Source organism: Miscanthus floridulus, chromosome 1 (assembly GCF_019320115.1).
Source record: "Miscanthus floridulus cultivar M001 chromosome 1, ASM1932011v1, whole genome shotgun sequence".
Lineage (NCBI taxonomy): Eukaryota > Viridiplantae > Streptophyta > Magnoliopsida > Poales > Poaceae > Miscanthus > Miscanthus floridulus.
The window spans coordinates 6,826,840-6,845,777 of NC_089580.1; the positions used below are offsets into that span (position 1 = coordinate 6,826,840).

The 18,938-nt window shown below is 43.2% G+C and overlaps 1 protein-coding gene and 1 pseudogene across 5 annotated transcripts; both read left to right on the forward strand.

Moving 5' to 3' along the window:
* The first annotated feature begins 5,505 nt into the window (after positions 1 to 5,505).
* LOC136471914 (uncharacterized) lies at positions 5,506 to 14,659 on the forward strand. 5 transcript variants are annotated; one of them, XR_010762155.1, is made up of 7 exons: positions 5,506 to 5,973; positions 6,505 to 6,828; positions 7,029 to 7,079; positions 7,823 to 7,905; positions 14,076 to 14,194; positions 14,271 to 14,373; positions 14,577 to 14,659. XR_010762155.1 is itself a non-coding variant. In XM_066469676.1 (6 exons), exons 2-6 carry the CDS (start codon positions 6,507 to 6,509, stop codon positions 14,594 to 14,596), a joined length of 579 nt encoding a protein of 192 aa, XP_066325773.1. In that variant the 5' UTR covers positions 5,506 to 5,973; positions 6,505 to 6,506; the 3' UTR covers positions 14,597 to 14,659. The 5 variants fall into 5 exon arrangements, 3 of the variants coding, with proteins under 3 accessions (XP_066325773.1, XP_066325757.1, XP_066325766.1); XM_066469676.1 differs by lacking the exon at positions 14,076 to 14,194; XM_066469660.1 differs by having other exon boundaries at positions 14,271 to 14,637.
* On the forward strand, positions 9,450 to 13,228 carry LOC136510092 (uncharacterized; annotated as a pseudogene).
* Positions 14,660 to 18,938: the final 4,279 nt, after the last annotated feature.

Consider the following 18,938-nt stretch of genomic DNA (forward strand, 5'->3'; position numbering starts at 1 on the left):
ATGTTATGAGATGCTGTAGAAATTTTATAATAATTGGATAAGAGATGCCTCAGTTTTGGAGTGAAACTTGTCAGCTATAATGCAGCAGTTTTCAGCATGTAGCAGTGGTGGAATAATTGAAATCTGATAGCAATCTATAAGTCAAATGAAGCTAAAATTTTTACCTCTGCTAGATAACTAAGTGAAGCACATCTCCATCAAATTTCGTGGTATTTAGATTTGTACTTTGGGAGATATGCTTATTTCTTTGAAGGGTACAGAATCTGCTAGAAAAGTGACAAATGTTGGATTGATCTAGAGTCACTTTGATTGAAAGGTCCTCAAATTGAAAACATGTTTAAGAGTAATTGATGTATCTAAGTTGGTTTTGAGATGATCTAAAAGCATGACAAGATATGAGTACAAGGCTATTTGATTGTGGAGTGTACTTTGCACACTTTTGGTACTCAAGATGAAAATCAAGATCAAACTTAAGTTGAAGATGAAGTTTAAGTTCAAGTGATGATTGGAGATCATTTGGTAGAAAGAAAAGGACTTAAACAAGTAGAAAGAAAAGGACTTAAAGAAGGAATCAAGGTTACTCAACAAGTTAAGTCCATCACTTGGATCAATCAATCAAGTTATTTCAAGTGAGTGTCAAGAATGGTTCTTGGAGATAGGTCACTTCTCCCTAGTGTAGGGGCTTGCCGCCTATGTGTAGATGAACCAAGTGTGGTACTTGGAAGGCTAACATGGAAGTGGTGATCCGAGGAACATTTGAGATGCTTAGTTGAAGCAATCAAAAGGGTTGATCAAGAAAAGCAAGCAACACCCAAAAGAGAGCTAGTCATGATATTTCAAGTAGTATTCTCAAATTGATGCTTTCACGCAAGTAAAGATGAAAAGAAGCAAGCCAACCACAACAAGAAAGTGCACTTGATCATAAGTGGTATTCATTTCATATGGGTGAAAAGTGAAATTCAAAATGGTGTCTATTGGTCTTCACCAAGCTTATAATTGGACTTCACATTGCTATTGGAGTAATGAATTGGAATCTATGTGACTATCCTCTACACCAACATAGCAAAGGTATCATTGTAATGTGCATGATCATTTCATCCCTTACTAGTATGCGGTTAGTGCATATAGTACATACTTCATAGGATCATGCATAACAAATAAAATGTTTAAATTCATAGCCTACCACTATTGCTTGAATGATAAATTGATCTAGTGGTTAGTATATGAATTTGTTCATGAGCTAGTAAAACCAATTACTTGACTTAATTTGGATTGCTAACAAGTGACAAGTACAACATTAGCAAGATAACCCTTGCAAGAGGTGTGAAGAAGCTTGTCATTGGTTCAAACCAGACTTGGAAGCTTAAGAAAATCAATTTAGTTCAAGTCAACCATAGAAGCTCATGACAGTGATAAGAGTACAAGCACAAGACAACAATGCAAATGGATATCTAGTTTATTTGTTACAAGTGGTATCTAGACTCAAGTATTTCATCAAGAATCTACAAGTGATGTCTAGATCAACTCACAAGTGATATCCCATAAGTGGTACTCATGAAGATAGCAAATGTTCAAGAAATAGTTTTTATTGATAAATCCAACAAGTGGTTCCATACTAGAAGATTCTTTCTAGTGGTATCACATCTACACATGGCATCAATCATGCAAGACGATGGTTCCACAAGTGATCCTCAACTTTAAGTGATCATCAAATGAAGAATATATCCCTTACCCACAAGAGCTCAAGTGTATCAAATAGATGACCCATGCTATCACATAGGGGGAGGTGTCACACAAATTGATATCAAGATCAAAGATCCTATGTGTGGTATCTCAAGAAGCCCTACACAAGATACAAGTGGTACAAGTTACAAGTAGTATCTACAAGTGGTGTCATTCCAACAATTAAGTGATGTCTATAAAAAATGCAAGATTCAAGTCTCAGCCATCTACCCCAAATGCACACCTTTGCATCAATGAAAAGCACACCTTTTATGGAAATTGATGACAAAGGGAGAGAGATTGTACAAAGATATGAAAGTTTTAAGATTGAGATTGTACAAGGGGGAGAGATAAGATATGAAAGCTTTGGGAGAGATTGAAACAAAGAAGTAGAGGTTGGACATGGACATGGACAAAGAGGGAGCAACATTGAAGAAAAGAGATGGATCAAAATTCTTGGATAAGAGAAGCACACAAATAGGGGGAGCAAGCTCATGAACTTTGTTTGATTGCATTTGATATGTGCATATTCATGTGCTTGCTTGCATTGCATAAGTTCTTAAATTCAATATGCATGCTTGTGTGATGTATGCTAGTTGTAGAATTTGATTGATGAAATGAAAACTAGCATGCATAGGATGATAGCTAGACACTTGGTATGCTTTTCAAGTAATGCTAGTACCTTGGTTTTAATGTTGATCTCACGAGGTATCTAGTGATTTTATTTCCAAGTGATATCTAGCTAACCATGGTGCTAAGGATGAACTTAAAGGTGCAACTCCGATTGGTATCACGCTTCAAAGGTTTACTTTATACACCTTAGCATCATTTAGTAGTAATTACTCTCCCATAATTTCAATCTATGCATATGTGCGAGCTTCAAAACAAACACTCTAGCACATATGTAGGGGGAGCTAATACTACCATTTTGGGTTTGTGGTACTTGTCCAAAATAATTTACACATGGTAAAATTGCTTGGGCAAGCAACATGAATCCAAAAGAGCTTAATTTCCATATCTTTGTAGAGTTGTTATCAATTACCAAAAAGGGAGAGATTGAAAGGTCCTTGTGTGGTTTTGGTAATTGAGTGACAACCCTAGGTGGACTAATTGTGTTTATGTGAGATACACAGATAATTAGTCCACAAGTACATGTGTGTGAGCAACATATGCTGTGAAGGTGAAAATGGTTTGGAGATGTTGCAAAGCTCACACATGTGATGATGAAGGAGCTTATTGCACATGAGACATGACATTGAGTCATGTGATCAAGGTGGAGAAGATCAAGACAAGACTTGGCTTGATGGACCGGTTGCAAGCGTGAAGGGCAAGTCGGAGGCTTTGGAGCGATGGACCGCATGGCGGTGAAGCTTGAGCAAGACTTGGCGCCGATGGATGAAGGCAATGGTAAAAAGCAAGTGAAGTCAAGATCGATGAATCAATATGATCACGTGATGATATGAAGTGGATGATATCATTGTTGATCATGTTGGTGCATGTGTTGCATCAACATTGGAGGAGATGGAATGGAATGCGCAAGGCAAAGGTATAACCTAGGGCATTTCATTTCACCGGTCATAGGTGTGTAGAGAAGTTGATGACCGGGTTTAGGATAGATGGCCGTACTATCAAGAGGGGCAAACTTGTTTGCATATCGGTCATCTAGTGCCACTCGAGTGATCTAACTTTGCATCATCGTTAGGATCGAGTGGCGTGGCAAGTTGAGTGACTAATCCTTTAGAAAATATTTGTGGAAAGCTAACACACATACACATGGTGGTGTACACTTGGTGGTGTTGGCACATTTGCAAAGGAGAAGAAGTTAGAGTTGTTGTGAATCAACTTAGAGAAGAGAAAAAGGTTTTTCGGTGTACTCCAAACTATAGAATGTTCCTTGGATTGGAATATTGTTTTGATCCAATGTGATTTGGATCAAATATGCATGTGGGATGTGTAGCCCTCTGAGTAAGCTTTCCAAAATGTCCAAGATCATCAAAATTGGAGTTCGGAGCTAAGAGTTATAGCCGTTTTAATGCTGAAAGGTCTGTGACCGGACGCTGGCGCGAAAAACGACCGGACGCTGGGGTCCAGTGTCCGGTCAACACCTACGAGTCTGGTCACGATGTCCTATCAGTGTTTTTAGCATCTCCAGAAGCGACCGGACACTGGGAGAGTCCGGTAAGTGATGACCGGACGCGTCCGGTCGCTGAAAAACATCGTTGGAACCTCTCTGTAAGTGACCGGACGCTGGGTTTCAGCGTCCGGTCGTTATGACCTGCGCGTCCGGTCAGTATGCGCTTTGCCCAGTGAAGGGGAATGGCTATTTTAGCCCTTGGGCCTATAAAAGGAGTGTGTGGCCGGCCTTGGGCTGGTCGCTGAGCACCCTCACGCCTATGTGGCTTGTGTAGGAGTGCTTGGATGCCCTCTAACTCACTTGTGCTTGCAAGAGTGCGAATCGATTGCGAGTGAGTGTGATTCTAGTGCGTTGCATTGTGAGATTGCATCTAGTGGCACTAGGTGATCGAGTTGCAAGCCGGTGGTGCTTGTTACTCTTGGAGGTTGCCACCTCCTAGATGGCTTGGTGGTGGTCTCCGTCGAAGCCCGCAAGAAGCTTGTGCTCGCCCCGCGGGAGCCGCGAAGAGCAACTCTAGTTGAGCGTGTCATTGAGCTACCCTCACTTTCGGGGTAGGTTCTTACGGTGCCCGACGTGCGGGCTTGGCGGGTGATGCCAATTAGCCGCCAAACCACCAAGTGAGCGGTCGACACAATGAGGACATAGCGTGTTGGCAAGCACGTGAACCTCGAGAGAAAATCACCATGTCAACCCTGTTCTTCCCGTTGGTTTGCAATCCCCTTACACAAGCTTGTGATTACTTTTATATACATTGTGCTTGTGTAGTTACTCTTATGATTAGTTAGCTTATATAGCTCACTAGTTACCTTCTTGCTTGTGTAGCATAGAAGTAGCTCCCTTGCGTGGCTAATTTAGTTTGTGTAACCTTGTTAGTCACTTTGCTTATTTTGTGTAGCTAAGTATTTGCGCTCTCTAATTTGGCATTGGTTGCCTTGTTATTGAGCATTGCTAGTGAGCTTAGTTGGCTTTGTGCTTTTGCTTACTAGCATGTGTAGGAGCTCCCTCATTACTTGAAATACTAGTGGCATAGGTTTGTGTGACCTTGCTCCTAGAATTAGTTAGGTGAGCTCTAGTTAGCCCGGCACCTTTGTTGCTTAATTAGGATCTTTGCAAGGTGCTAGAGAACATAGATAGAGGGGTGTAGTCTTGGCTAGACCGATAGTTTTAATTCTGCAGTTATTTCAGTTAGCCGACGCGATTAAGTTTTAGTAACGACTATTTACCCCCCTCTAGTCGCCATCTCGACCCTTCAACCCGCGACGCCGCCGCAGAGAGCGCCTCGACACCCCCAGCTCCCAGCCTCCCCCGGCGGGCATCCTTCGGCTCCGGCGCGGAGAGCGCCTCTACATCCCCGCTCCCGGCCCTCCGTCCGCCGGTGGCTGGTGCCCTCCACCGAACCCTACAACCGTGGTCAGGCCGCCGATTTGTCATGCTACCAACTTCCTCTCTATTATTCTTCGAGCGGATCAGACACAGGCACATAGCCGCACAGTAAACGATTATGTTCTCCCAAGTCCCAAGTTCTTGGCATCTTCGTTTCTTTTCTCGCCTTATGATTTGGTTGTTCCATGGTTTTTCTTTTATAGGAGAAGAAGAAATTCTTTCACTTTTGTCTCGGTTAAGGGAGCAACAAGCTTCCAGGTAATATATACTTGTTGGATTCTCCATTGCAAACCAAACGCCTTTTATTCAGAATACATGATCGGATTCCCGATTGCAAACTAAATATAATGTTTTTTATATTAATCGTAGCGTTGTGGATTTAGGGTTGGATGGATCTGATTTGAGATACACAGATAGGGATTCTTAGATGTCTCCTTCAGAGTTGGACCAACAACCATGACAAATTGGCTAACTTGGTATCACTTGCATCACAGTAGATGTCAGTTTTGTTGAATTAGCAGAATTGCTATCACTTGCAAGTAGTAATAAACTACCTAAAGTTTTATCTGAAATACAAGCTCAGTTCATTTGAATACAGAGCACATGAAAATGGATAATAGCTCTCTAACTCATATTAGTTTCACCTCATAGGTGTCAGGAATTGGCCTTCATCTAAAAACCTCAACAGCCACAAGACACTGTTTGGCACACATTTGAGAATATTGCAAATATAGGTGAGTCACATACTAATACTCTGATAAACAGGTTAGTGTGCTCTTTCATTCCAAGCCTTTATTTGCCTCATGTTTTCTACTAAAAAGCAACATGCTGATTTGGTTAATTCAATATTGGTTAATGCTACATGTGCCATATAGCCCCGTTCACAGAAAACCAAATGTTTCCATGTGAAATGTAGAATTAGGAGCGAACAGTTAACTAACGGTTAAGATAGTTAATTGTTAGCCATCCATGAGTTCTGTTCTAAGGCATATTTTTAGATTAAAATTTAGAAATTAAGAATCTCTGCACCATTGAGGAAATATTTATTTATTTTTCAATGGAAAGGCATGAGCTTTTCCATTCAGTTAAAATGGGTGTGTTGACTACTTGGCAAGCGAAATGCACGATTGTCACACGAACAGTCATCATTGCTTGGTTGCTAACAGGGGCAGCTAAAACAATATTTTAGTGCTTATATTGGCTAATAGTACATAGAGCTTCATATCAAGAAGACATAATTTGAAATATCCTTTCTAAACTGGCAGCCATGGTCTTGGATACGACAGCTTTGCAACCTGGTAGCAATGGCTTCTCCAACTTCGGATCAGCGGACCATCAGATCTTTTTCAGCCCTCGTCCTCGCCCTGCAGTCCGCGGACCATCGACGCCGCCAGCACCGCGGCACTGGGCAGGGCGACACCAATTGGACCAGCAGCACCCAGCCAGGTCGGGAGCGCAGCAGCAGCAGGGACGCTTGGCCGTCGGCAGGGGCGTCGCGTCGGGCGGAGCCACAGAGGGTGGCAGGCCGGCAGCACGCATCAGCGAGGCGATCTCAACTTCGCTTCTTCAAATCAACCAGCAGCCATGGAGGCGAGCGAGGACTCCTTCCTCAGGTTGCACGCCGACCACCTCGATGATATGGATTCATTTTAGTGAACCGCTTTGATTTTGTTTCAATGTACTGATTTGATTCTTAACATCTTCGTCTGACATCGTGTTCACAAGCTTTACTGTAGCCTACTGGTTTACAACTCTGATCTCTATGGCCTGAACTCGGAACTCCCTTTCTGAAGCTCTTGTGTCATGGGCCATGAGATTCACTTGAGAAGTTGCGGACTAGGTATGTATAATTATTTGCAGTGGTATGTATAATTTTTTGCTGTGGACTATCTTAGAGAAATGGCAAATGAAGGGAAATAGATAGATAGAAGTGCAGCAATTATTTGCGACTATTAACATGAGAGATAGAAGTTCTGCATGCCTGCTATAATTAACATCATGGATAGAAGAAAATCAATTCCATTCTTAACTGACAATTGCTTCCACTTGTGTAGTCAGCTACCCTGCTACTATTGATTTGTGAGGCTAGACAAATGTGTAGCGCTGTTATGTTTTTGGGTACTAAACCAAAAATCATTGCTAAAAATTACTGATTTGCTATTATTTTAGAGCTGCAAGGTGTCATGTTAATAAGTTGTAGCATGATTTCATATGACCCAATTTGCTGATCATCTACAAACTGTTCTTGTTAGATTTTTTTCTTCTTCTGAATGCAGGGCCGAGTACCACGAGTTCATTATAGATTGATTGAGGTACAAGCATGTTTTTCTATTTTTTGGGCAATCACAATGTGCTAAACACAGTTTTTGCCTTGTTTTATATTAAGCTAGGACTCATCATCCTCTTTCATGAATCATGATTGCATCAGTCTGGTGTTCTGCTTGCATCCATGTGTTCTGTTATTCTTGGTTTAACATCTGTAGCTCTGCTTGCATTTGTAGGTGCCTGCGATTTGTTGATAGTAGGGCTGGAGACATTCTGTTATTCTTGGTTTAACATCTGTAGCTCTGCTTGCATTTGTAGGTGCCTGCGATTTGTTGATAGTAGGGCTGGAGACATTTGAAACAGTACCAAGGGCAATGATACGGAGCTCCGGTGATAATAAGGTAACAACAAACATTGTTTAGTGATTATGCCTATGACAGTAGGTCAGTAGCTAACCACATCTCTAGAAGCAGAAAAAAAATAAATATTAGCATATGATTGGCATGTTTGCCTGAGTTTTGTTGGCACATGGTCTGGCACCAGATTTTTTTCTAAATATAAATCAGTCCTATACTCCTTACTCATGAGACTGCAAGCCATGCATTATTTTCTTTAATATAGAATATAGAATGACTGAACTGCACAACTGTCAAACATATATTTTAAAAGGGGAAATTGTGTTCTTACCCTTGTTCAGGAGTCTAATTGTAATTTTACCCCTGTTTTTTGTAACATTGTGATTTTGCCCTCACTTTGATGAAATGAAAGCTCCATTTACCCCTGTTTTGGATGACCGTTAAATGCACTTGGAAAAAAATAAATCAAAAAAATCAAAATATGTAAACACAAAGGCAAAAGACTAAATTGCCCCTATCTCTTCGTTCTCTCTCTCTCTCGCTATTCACTCTTCTCTTCCTGCCGTCCCATTCCCATCTCTCCCTCCCGTCGGCCAGCAGCCTTCAGCTCCCGTCGCATCTCTCTCCCTCTCCCTCTCGTCGGCTAGCAGCAGGGCACCTGGCGCGTGGGTGCACGAGCGCACGCGGGGGCGGGCGGCACGGGGCGCCGTTTGGCGAGTACGCGGCACGGGGGCCAGGCGGCAGGCGGCGGCGAGCGCGCAACCCCCCATCCATAGACGACTGGGCCGGCCGTCGCTGCTACTTCGGCCCCTTCGCCGGCGACGAGCATCACTAGGTACGCCCTCCCCTTGGTCTTCTCTTCCTGCTGTGCGAAACCGTGCGCCCAAGCCCTAACATTAGTATTCGTATTCGGATCTGGAGGGTACGGCACCGTGGTGCTGCTGCACTGCCGGTTGCACGACCTGGCGGGTGCGGAGAAGGTTGCATCGGGGAGGAAGAGGGAGAGGATCAAGAAGACGAGCTGGTGCATGTAGGCAGCTGCCAGTTCACTGTGCTGGTCGTCGTCTCCGATAGCTCTTTACTTGCGACAGGCAGTAGTAGTGCTTTGATTGCTTGCTTAGCTAGTGATATACGCCTGCAACCTGCCAATGGAGAGAGAGACGAGAGAGATGGCATCCGTGTGCACGATGTGACCAGAGAGGAGAGGGAGGAAGAAGAGACCGAGACGGGATGATTGGAATTTAAAGCAAAGCTTGTTTAGGCAGTCATGAGAGGACGTGTAGTAAATGGTCAAGAAACTAATCCTACAAAAAACCATATCTTTTGGGGCCATCATTCTGAATTCTGATTCTTATTATTGTTTTTGCTGCTATCTTGACTTGACGACGCGGAGCCGTGCACTGCACTGCACTGCAACTGCATTGCAATGCACTGCATGTATGGCCGTGTGAATCACTGAATTGAGAGTGCACCTGCGCCTGACCGTGGGCACTCTGGCATGCCGTAGCGTGGTCGGGCGGCAGGCGCCTCGAGCGGGCAGGCCTCCAGGCGCTACGCCACGCGAGGACAGGAGCAGCGAGCCCGGCGAGATGGATTTATGCGACGTTGGTGAAGAGACTAGGTAAGATTTAGAGCTCATGTGATTTGGTTTTTAGGAAAATTAGTATCAATCTGTAGGAAGAATGAGTTTCTGTCTATAGAGCGATTTAGCTAACTGTGTATTCGGTGATGTGATTTGTAGGCCAAATCGCATGGATATGAGTCTTGTTGTTAGAGTTCTGTCATTTTTCGGTTTGCCTGATGAGGGACCAAAATCATGGCAACAGGGTAGAACCTTGCCTACTCAAGTTGTTGACATGCATAGCTTTGACCTACTGCAGCTAGTTAATTTCATAGCTGAGCACTACATGTGGGGTTCAAAACAGTACATAAGTTTGTGGCGTGCATTGGATGAAATTTCTAGAGGACCTTCTATTGAGATTAAAACTGATGAGCAGTTGCTTGAGTGGTTTGAACTCAATAAAGAGAAGGGAAAGGTGTACATTAATGCCCAAATTAATGATTTTGAGGGTCCATTGCAATTTTCACCAACAAAACGTAGGTGCCACCCTTCTGTAAGGAATAGAGTGCCCACCAATGAGAGAGCCACATCCACAAACAAAAAAGAAGCCACCAAAAAAGAGAGAGCCACCAAATCCAAAGCAAAAGGCGCACATCATGATGAGGGTGTAGGAGTTGATGAGGAGGGCATATATTCTGACACTGATTCACTTGTGGCAGCAAGTGATAGCAGCTATGATAGTGACTTGGCTGCATCCTCTGATTCTTGTGATGATTGCTCTGACCCTGAGTTTAATCCCGATGAACCAGTTGTTGTTGATGATGATGAATATGACCCTCCACCCTTCTCATACGATGTTGATAATCCATGTATTGATGTAAATGTGGTGTTTCCAGACGTGGATCAGTGCAAATCTGCAGTTACACATCATGCCATCTTGAATGATCATGCTTTTGATATTGTGAAAAAGGACAAGAGCAGATTTAGAGCCATATGCAAGAGAGCAAATCAGGGTTGCAACTGGAAGTTTTTTGCATCTACAAGTAAAAAGTACATTGGCTGCAAGGTGATTTCAATTTTTTTGTAACATTCAGCATCAAGTAAGAAGTATTAGTGTGCAGCAATTTACTAATAAAATGGTTCTTTTCTTGCTGTTTTTTTGCAGGTTAAGACTAGTGGTCCAAAGCATACTTGTGGTTCATTCAACAATTGTGGTGAAACAATGGCCTCCAATAAATGGGTAGCTGAAAGAGTTGTCAATTTACTGCGGGAAGACCCTGAAATGACACCAAAGGAGTTGCAAGATAGGCTCAAGAAGAAGTACTCGATAGAAGTTCCATACGATAGAGTTTTCAGAGGCAAGCTAAGGGCAATGGACATCATATATGGGAAGTGGAATGATAGCTATAACTTGCTACCAACTTATCAAGCTGAGCTTCTAAAAGTAGTACCTGGCAGCATCGTTGACATAGACACTGAAGAAGATGACAATGGTGATTTGTGTTTCAGTAGGTTCTTTGTTGCTCTTAAACCATGCATTGATGGGTTCTTGCAAGGATGTAGGCCTTACATTGCCATGATGCCACACACTTGACTGGAAGGGGAAGGGGTCAGTTAGCAGCAGCTGTTGCAGTGGATGGTCAAAACTGCTTATTTCTAGTGGCTTATGGTGTGATTGAGACCGAGTCTAAAGAAAGTTGGACTTGGTTTGTGACAAACTTAAAGAAGGCTATTGGTACTCCTACAGGCTTGGTCATTAGTACAGATGCGGGCAAAGGACTTGAGGTGGCTGTACATGATGTGTACCCAGGAGTGGAACATAGAGAATGCATGAGGCACTTGTGGAAGAACATGAAGAAGAATGGGTACAGTGGTGAGCTTTATGGTAAGAATATGTGGGCAGCTGCCAAGAGCTTCACAAATGACAAGTTCAAGTACTTCATGCGAAACATAGAGGAGAAGGATCCTAGTGCACTATCCTGGTTGGATGACAACCATCCATTTGTGTGGAGTAGAAGCAAATTTGGGGAAGAATGCAAGGTAGATTACATCAACAACAACCTCTCTGAAAGCTTTAACAGTTGGGTGTCTAAAACCAAGAATTTTCAAATTGTGGATATGCATGACAAGATAAGACAAATGATCATTGAGAAATTTGTTTTGAGAGCCAAGCTTGCTAGTAAAATGCCAGGCACAATCATTCCAGCTGTGACCAATGCTCTAAATGCTAAAGCCAAGAGTATTGATATGTGGGGCTAGAACAGCTGAAGTAACTGTGAACAGATTCAGGTACGCAATCAACTTAGGACAAAAAACATGTAGTTGTAGGGCTTGGCAAGTAACTGGACAGCCCTGTACCCATGCTTTAGCTTTCATTTCTAAGATTAGTAGAGAGGTACGAATGGATGACTTTGTGCATGAATACTTCTCTGTTGATCGGTTAAAAAAGGCATATGCATGTTCTTTCAATCCAATGACATCCAAGGATAATTGGCCATATGTTGATTTGGGCTATAAAATCAAGAAGCCTAAACTGAGAAGGAAACCAGGAAGACCAAGAAATTCTAGGATCAAGTCCTATGATGAGGCCACCACCAGTAAGAAAAGGAGACCATGTTCTGAATGTAATGAACTAGGCCATATAGCGAAGCATTGCCAAGGAGGTCCAACTGCTAGTCAAAAGAGAAATCGCTCATCTTCTCAAAATGAACCATCTTCACAAACAATGTGAGTCATGCTCATTTGTATTTCAAAAGAGGATTTCGTTAGTGTCTATTGCCTGCCATATTTAAATGACTACTCAAAAGATCATTACAACTGTAGATTTTTATTCAATTGCAAGTATTTCTTGAATTTAAATCAATAATAGAAGTAGCAACTAAAACCAGCCCAGCTTAAATGTTGATGGTTAGTCGGCCTTGTTTGCATAGCAGTAGAGCCAGCAGTCTCTTCATCCATGTGAATGGGCACAGATGTACTCTTGTTATAGTTGATTTGCTGTCCAGTGGCGTTTGCAAACTGATCGAGCAGTGTGGATCGACCTTGGATGAATCCAGTCTGGTCTAGATCAACAAGCTTCTTGATTTGTGACTGCAGCCTTGTAGTCAGGTATGATCAGGGCTAGCAATCCAGGCTTTTTTGGCAACAATACCATGTATGATCTATTCACCCTTTCCAGTTGCACTTCTTCTCTGTGAAAGGCATCCATGAAGCACATGATGCTATTCTTGACCGTTTCCCAGGCTGCAAGATAGAAGCTTGGGCCAAACCCGTCTGGCCCTGGTCCTCAGTTGCCGCTGGACTGCCTTGATACAAGGCCTGACAGTCAAATTGCCACACCGAGCTACCTTCAGTGCCTATGATTGTTTTGAAGTGATCATTCAGTGCTCTAAGTGTTGATGGTTTACCTTGTCATATCTTTAGGTTGTTTCTGTGTCATTTGTAACTTGTGCTTGTTTTGATGTTTCAGTGTTTTACAAAGTTTCATAGTAGAGAATTTCTATTACAAAGTTATTATTGTTTGAAAAAAATGCTTATTTAGTCAACTTGTTTACTGAACCATTTTTCTCCATTCATGTGAAGTACAACTGCAAGTGCAAGTGCAAGTGCAAGGGGAAGGGGAAGGGGAAGGGGAAGGAGAAGGGGAAGAGGAAGAGGAAGTGCAAGTCTAGGACCTGGAACAGAAGGAGCAGAAGGGCCTGGAATAGAAGGAAGAGGAAGAGGAAGAGGAGGGAGGTTGGGTGCACTGTTGGGAATAGTTGCATGAATGTGATGTATGACACTGAACATGTAATATCTCACTATTAGCTACCGCTTTTGTTGGACTTGTATGTTGGATGAGGCTTTGTACTGTATGGATACTTTTGCTACACTTTTATTTGATGTGATATTATCTATCTATATTTGCATGCTGTGTGGAATCATAGGTAACAAGTTGTGTAATTATGCTGTCAAATTTTTTAGAAAACAGGGGTAAAATCACAATGTATTCAGATAAGTAGGGGCAATTTCGCATGGGCAAACTTGTCCTTACTGAGCTCATTTAACACCGTTACTTGCTATTACCAGAGTAGGGGTATACTTAAGCTTCGTTTTCAAATAACAGGGGTAAAATCACAACGATGACAGAAACAGGGGTAAAATCACAATTGGACGTCAAAATTGGGGCAAGAACGCAATAGCCCCATTTTAAAACTTCTCTTATATAAATAGTGCGACATGCTTCTGTTCCTTACTGGGACTCGCAGGAAACACAACAATCAAACCACTGCCTGCCCCTGTCATTCACACAAGCATGGTTGCAGGGCTTCAACCAAGCAAAGCCCGAAATCAGAGTTTGCCAGACCGGGTAATTTCTTGATTAACCACAAGCAACTAACAGGCCCTGGCAAGTTGCCCGGGGTCTGAACCAAACAACATCACAATACATGTTTATCTAACCTGTGCAGCCAAACTGTCCAAGGATCAAATGAATTTATATTAGACATATGATGTCATCTATTCGTGCATATTTTAACAAAACCCACTTGATGGTTGTGTTTGTTGCCATGCACAGATCTTCATGTGGGGGTCGAACCATCATGGAGTGCCTTCTCACCTACTGGAGACCTCCCTGTGACCTCTCGATGTCCTTGGCAGCATCGAGATTATATAGGTGCGTTTTAGTTCCACCTTAAAGGAGAGATTTGGTTGTGGTGTTGCTAATGGAACAAGTAGTAATAGGAGAGCTCCATCTCCTTACGGTGGACAAGAACAGCCTTGCATACGCTTGGGGTAGGGAAATCCACTTCCTTGCATTGTTGGTGACTGATTTCTATGAAGTTTGATGCAACGTGTGTCGATTGTGCAGGAGAAACAGAGTATGTGCACTAGGGAGGAGCTTGAGAGGGAGGAGGGCATGACAAGAATTTTCAGGACATTGCCATCCCATGTTGGTGTGCATACAAATCCATATACTGTGAGCAAGTGGAATGACATTCCTGCAATGTGCAAGTAGCAAAAAAAGAAAGTTATTGGAATATAATTTTATTCGTCTCGGTTAGTAAGCTGGTTGTTGGAAGTCAAGTCTAATTGTGAATCGTCGTGTCACTCTAGAATATGATTTGTTTCCAACGTAGTTAGGCTAGTCAAACACTCACATATGGAGTGTCTTGCAGGGATGAAGCGTGGCTGTGAATACATGATGGTGCCGTTTGTGATGTTTGGTGCTTTACTTTCATAAGGACAATGTAACTTCGTATTTGAAAATGATGTAAAACCCTTGAACTATCTACTGGGTAGGTTTGGGCTGTAGATGGAATCAGGTGGAAGGTTTTCTCCCTATCCGATGCCCCTTAACAGCAAGGTTAAATTACCCGCAAGAAGTAAACATTCCGGGTACTATATTCATAAGTTTTATTACTATTATTTGGTGGTAATAGACTTGAGAATAAGAGAAAATCACAATATAGCTCTAGGCCTGATCTCAATCAGAAACTACGAGGTTTAATTTGGTAACATGGATTGCATATTTGGATGATAGGAAGGTTGCAGTATATCGCCGCAGTGAATGTACATATTCCTAGATAGAACGATGATATCTTCAAATGCAATTTCATCTGTGGAAAAAACATTGCAGATGACATAGATGGGTAACTCAAATCACCGTCGCTTGCAATAATAATACATATGATTTAACTATTTCTTCTATATTGCTGATGGTGAATCTTACCATAGACACTCAAGTGGATACCTTATTCTACAGTATATGTCTGTGTGGAATAGACCTAAAGCCACACATTTATACGATGAGTATAACATACTTTGTTTTAAGGTTTTGTGAAAGATTTTTCAAGACACGCAATATTACCCATGTGACTGACACTAATATTTACATATATACTCGAACCTATGTACATAATAGTATGGAGATGCGGTGGAACTTATTTATAGATTTATAGACGTACGAAAGAAATGGATATCGGAGATTTCTTTCCACCGATATAAAACATTATCTTAGACGCATCACGGAAAGGTCTATAAAGTAGAGTTTGTAAGCCTATGACGCCGCGTTCTCCGTGACTGTTAATTTTCACAAACTTTGCTTTTTGAATTAACTGTAACTTTAACGTTGATATTTAATTTTTACAGTATTATTATCTTATCGTACGATCCGTGTGTTTTTAGTATAAATTGTTAGTTATCTCGTAGCAACGTACGTGTACGCTAACTAGTAGATTGATTATAACAGAAGCGTACATATTTCTTTTCGCCTGTGCGTGAGCTGAGCGTATGATTTTTGTGCTGGCTTGTATAGCCAATCTACCAGCGGCGCATTATTGGTGGCGGCCGACGACGCATCACGTCCGGTACATGGGCGGCCAGTTGATGCCATATATGGCCTACTAGCTACTGCTATCCTACTGGTTGGATTGGCCAACTGCTATCCTACTGGGGATAGTGGCTGTTTATATGTAGGGGAAATTGTGTTCTTACCCTTATTCAGGAGTCTAATTATAATTTTACCTCTGTTTTTTGTAACATTGTGATTTTGCCCTCACTTTGATGAAATGAAAGCTCCGTTTACCCCTGTTTTGGATGACCGTTAAATGCACTTGGAAAAAAATAAATTAAAAAAATCAAAATATGTAAACACAAAGGCAAAAGACTAAATTGCCCCTATCTCTTCGTTCTCTCTCTCGCTATTCACTCTTCTCTTCCTGCCGTCCCATTCCCATCTCTCCCTCCCGTCGGCCAGCAGCCTTCAGCTCCCGTCGCATCTCTCTCCCTCTCCCTCTCGTCGGCCAGCAGCAGGGCACCTGGCGCGTGGGTGCGCGAGCGCGCGCAGGAGCGGGCGGCACGGGGCGCCGTTTGGCGAGTACGCGGCACGGGGGCCAGGCGGCAGGCGGCGGCGAGCGCGCAACCCCCCATAGTTAGGTTAAGATTCATAGTAAGAACAGTGGACTGAAATAAATAAATTAGAACCGTGCTAACTGTTTGACCTTATTCTTTTAAAGTACACTACTCTGTACATAGAGTGGACTAATTGAGAATTGGTAAATGCTCATTGCTGTCTCAAATAAGATTGCAGTTAAATATATATACACAAAGCCTTTCCTGTATGGTGTGACCTTTTGAGGCACGGCAGTAGTTTTTTCTCGAAGACGCCATTGTAATGGTTTGAGTTTCATGTTACCAATAGTTAGCCTAAACACCATACAGCAGTCACGAAAGTCGAACATAATATTTACTCAAAATTAAAAATTCACATATATATTATTTAAATAGAGGAGACACCTAATCAAAGAGTGCACCTACAGAGATGAAGGCCTGACCTTTTATTATGAAGGTGTTGCAGGCAGGCAATTCATACGATAATTCAACTTCCTTGTCGATCAAACAAAATGCATGAAAGAGGAAATGAAAAAATTGCAGGCTTTAAAGCTGCAAGCCATGGTAAATCTTGCCATGATGGCACCGTAAGGTAGCACCTGTGAAGCATCAATCAAATTCCATTTGGAGAGTGGAGAGACATATAAGAATGATAGAGAAACCTTGTCTACATAACTTACTCTATGCTATAGAAGGTACATGCATGTAAATTATAGAAGGAGCAGCTCTGTAAAGCTGCAATTGAAATATCAGACGATAAAAGTTAAAAAATGTCCAAATCTGCAAATGTTGCGAGGCCTGAAATCTAATAGAGGGAAGGGCACTTCTTGCTGCACCTCTGTGTCTGGACACACCAACACATGATGACATGAACAGAACAGTGTCAGTGAAAATATGTCAAAGACACAAAACTATACATTTTGCAGTTTATTTCAGCAGTTTCATCAGTATGAGAAAGAGCATCCAAGTAAATGAGACACCAACTGAATTTGCAGAACAGTTTGACATCATCCCATTACATATGCTAGACTTGAAAACATTTCTGCCAGAGTATTTCCAGAGCAGTTTCAGTACGGTCAAGATTGGCATTAACAGATTGATTACGAAAAATATTTTAAATGACTTTTTTAAGCAAGATAACATACGTTTTTTATCTAAGATTAGACCATTATATATTTTATTTGCTTGCTTAAATAAACCACCGAAGAAAGCGAAAGCTACAGTCATTCTTAGCTCAATGAGTAAGACCAAATTTGCATCAAGAACGAAACGTCATTCCAGACTTCCAGTGGAGATCTGCTCACCGTAGCCGAGCAGGACATGGTCGAGGGACGCGAAGACGAAACAGGAAAAGACGTATCTCCAGCAGCTACCGCCTCTGCCGCGAACACGGATGCCACCGCCGTCCTGCGACTCCTGCAAAAGCACGCCGTCCACGCGTGCGTACCGGTTCTTCCTCCCCAAGAACCCCGGCAAGGTGCCGCCGCCACCGGCCACCACATCGCCCCCCAATTCCCCATCACCTCTGCCTTGCTCAGCCGCTCCCTCCTTCTTCCGAGATGCCCACCAGGCACCTAGCTGGGGAACAGGAGGAGGTGAAGTGGATCTGAGGAAGGAAGACAACGGCGAGGCAGGTAGGTGCGGCATCTGGGGGCGTGGCGGCCGGTGGGGAGATGGAGGCGGAGGCGGAGGCGGCGAGGCGTTTTTCTTTCCACGGGAGCTGGGGGAGGGGAAGAGGATGAAGCGGAGGCGTCGAGGCACTGCGAGGCTGGTTTTTTTTTTCCAGAGGCCCTAGGCGGCGGCATTGAATGAACCGGGAGAGAGCAAAAGGACGCGGACACACGCACGAGGCACGTGGAGGCGTCCGAATCGTGAACAGTAACCAGACAGTAGCTGCAGCGCTCTCGTCGCGCGGGAGTTTCATACGAGCGAGGCAAGGAGGCGGAGGAATTAAAGGCCCAAGTCGACGGATGCGGCGAGGCTGCTGCGAGCGCGAGTGCCGAGGCAGCTGCGCGGCGCGTGGAGACGCGAGCTTCGCAGGCTGGTGGACGACGGCGCCGAGGCTGAATAGGCAGGATCACTGCGAGTGGGGCACAGAAGAGCTGGGCCCACTAATCATGAGATAGGGAAATTAGGCATGCATACGCACGAGATCCAGGCGCCGCGCGAACACTGGGCCGGACGTGCCTGTCTGGGTGAGCAGGAGGGAGGGGCCCGTAGGCAGCAGCGAGGAGAGGATCTGGGCCGGTGGAGGCAAACACGCGGAGGATACGGACTGGAGGAGCGTATGCGCACATCGACGTCCGCCGGTAATGCAGCACCGGAAGACCGGCAACGCGAAGGCAGCATGGACACGCCGCGTGCATCGATTGGATGGGTGTACGAGTAACAGTAATCAGAGCGCTGAGAACGCAGCGATTCTAGGAGCTATATGGAGTTTACATATACCCCTCTAGCTATAAATTTGTGGTTGGTGTTAAATGCAGCCCACCCAAAAGGCTGCATACATGCATTGTGGATATTTATCAACCAATAAAGAGTGATGTAGTATGCTTGCATAGCGTATCTGGACGTACTTATTTGTCTTTATATAAAGAACAATAATTGAAAAATAAAACTTGTAATGGAAATTTATCCTCTTCAAAAT

Excerpts from the sequence above, each read along its gene's own strand:
- LOC136471914 (XM_066469660.1), top strand. The coding sequence starts at position 6,507 with ATGGTCTTGGATACGACAGCTTTGCAACCTGGTAGCAATGGCTTCTCC. Across the intron at positions 6,829-7,028 it reads AATCAACCAGCAGCCATGGA|GAAGCTCTTGTGTCATGGGC; the intron begins GGCGAGCGAGGA and ends AACTCCCTTTCT. Across the intron at positions 14,195-14,270 it reads CAGCCTTGCATACGCTTGGG|GAGAAACAGAGTATGTGCAC; the intron begins GTAGGGAAATCC and ends TCGATTGTGCAG.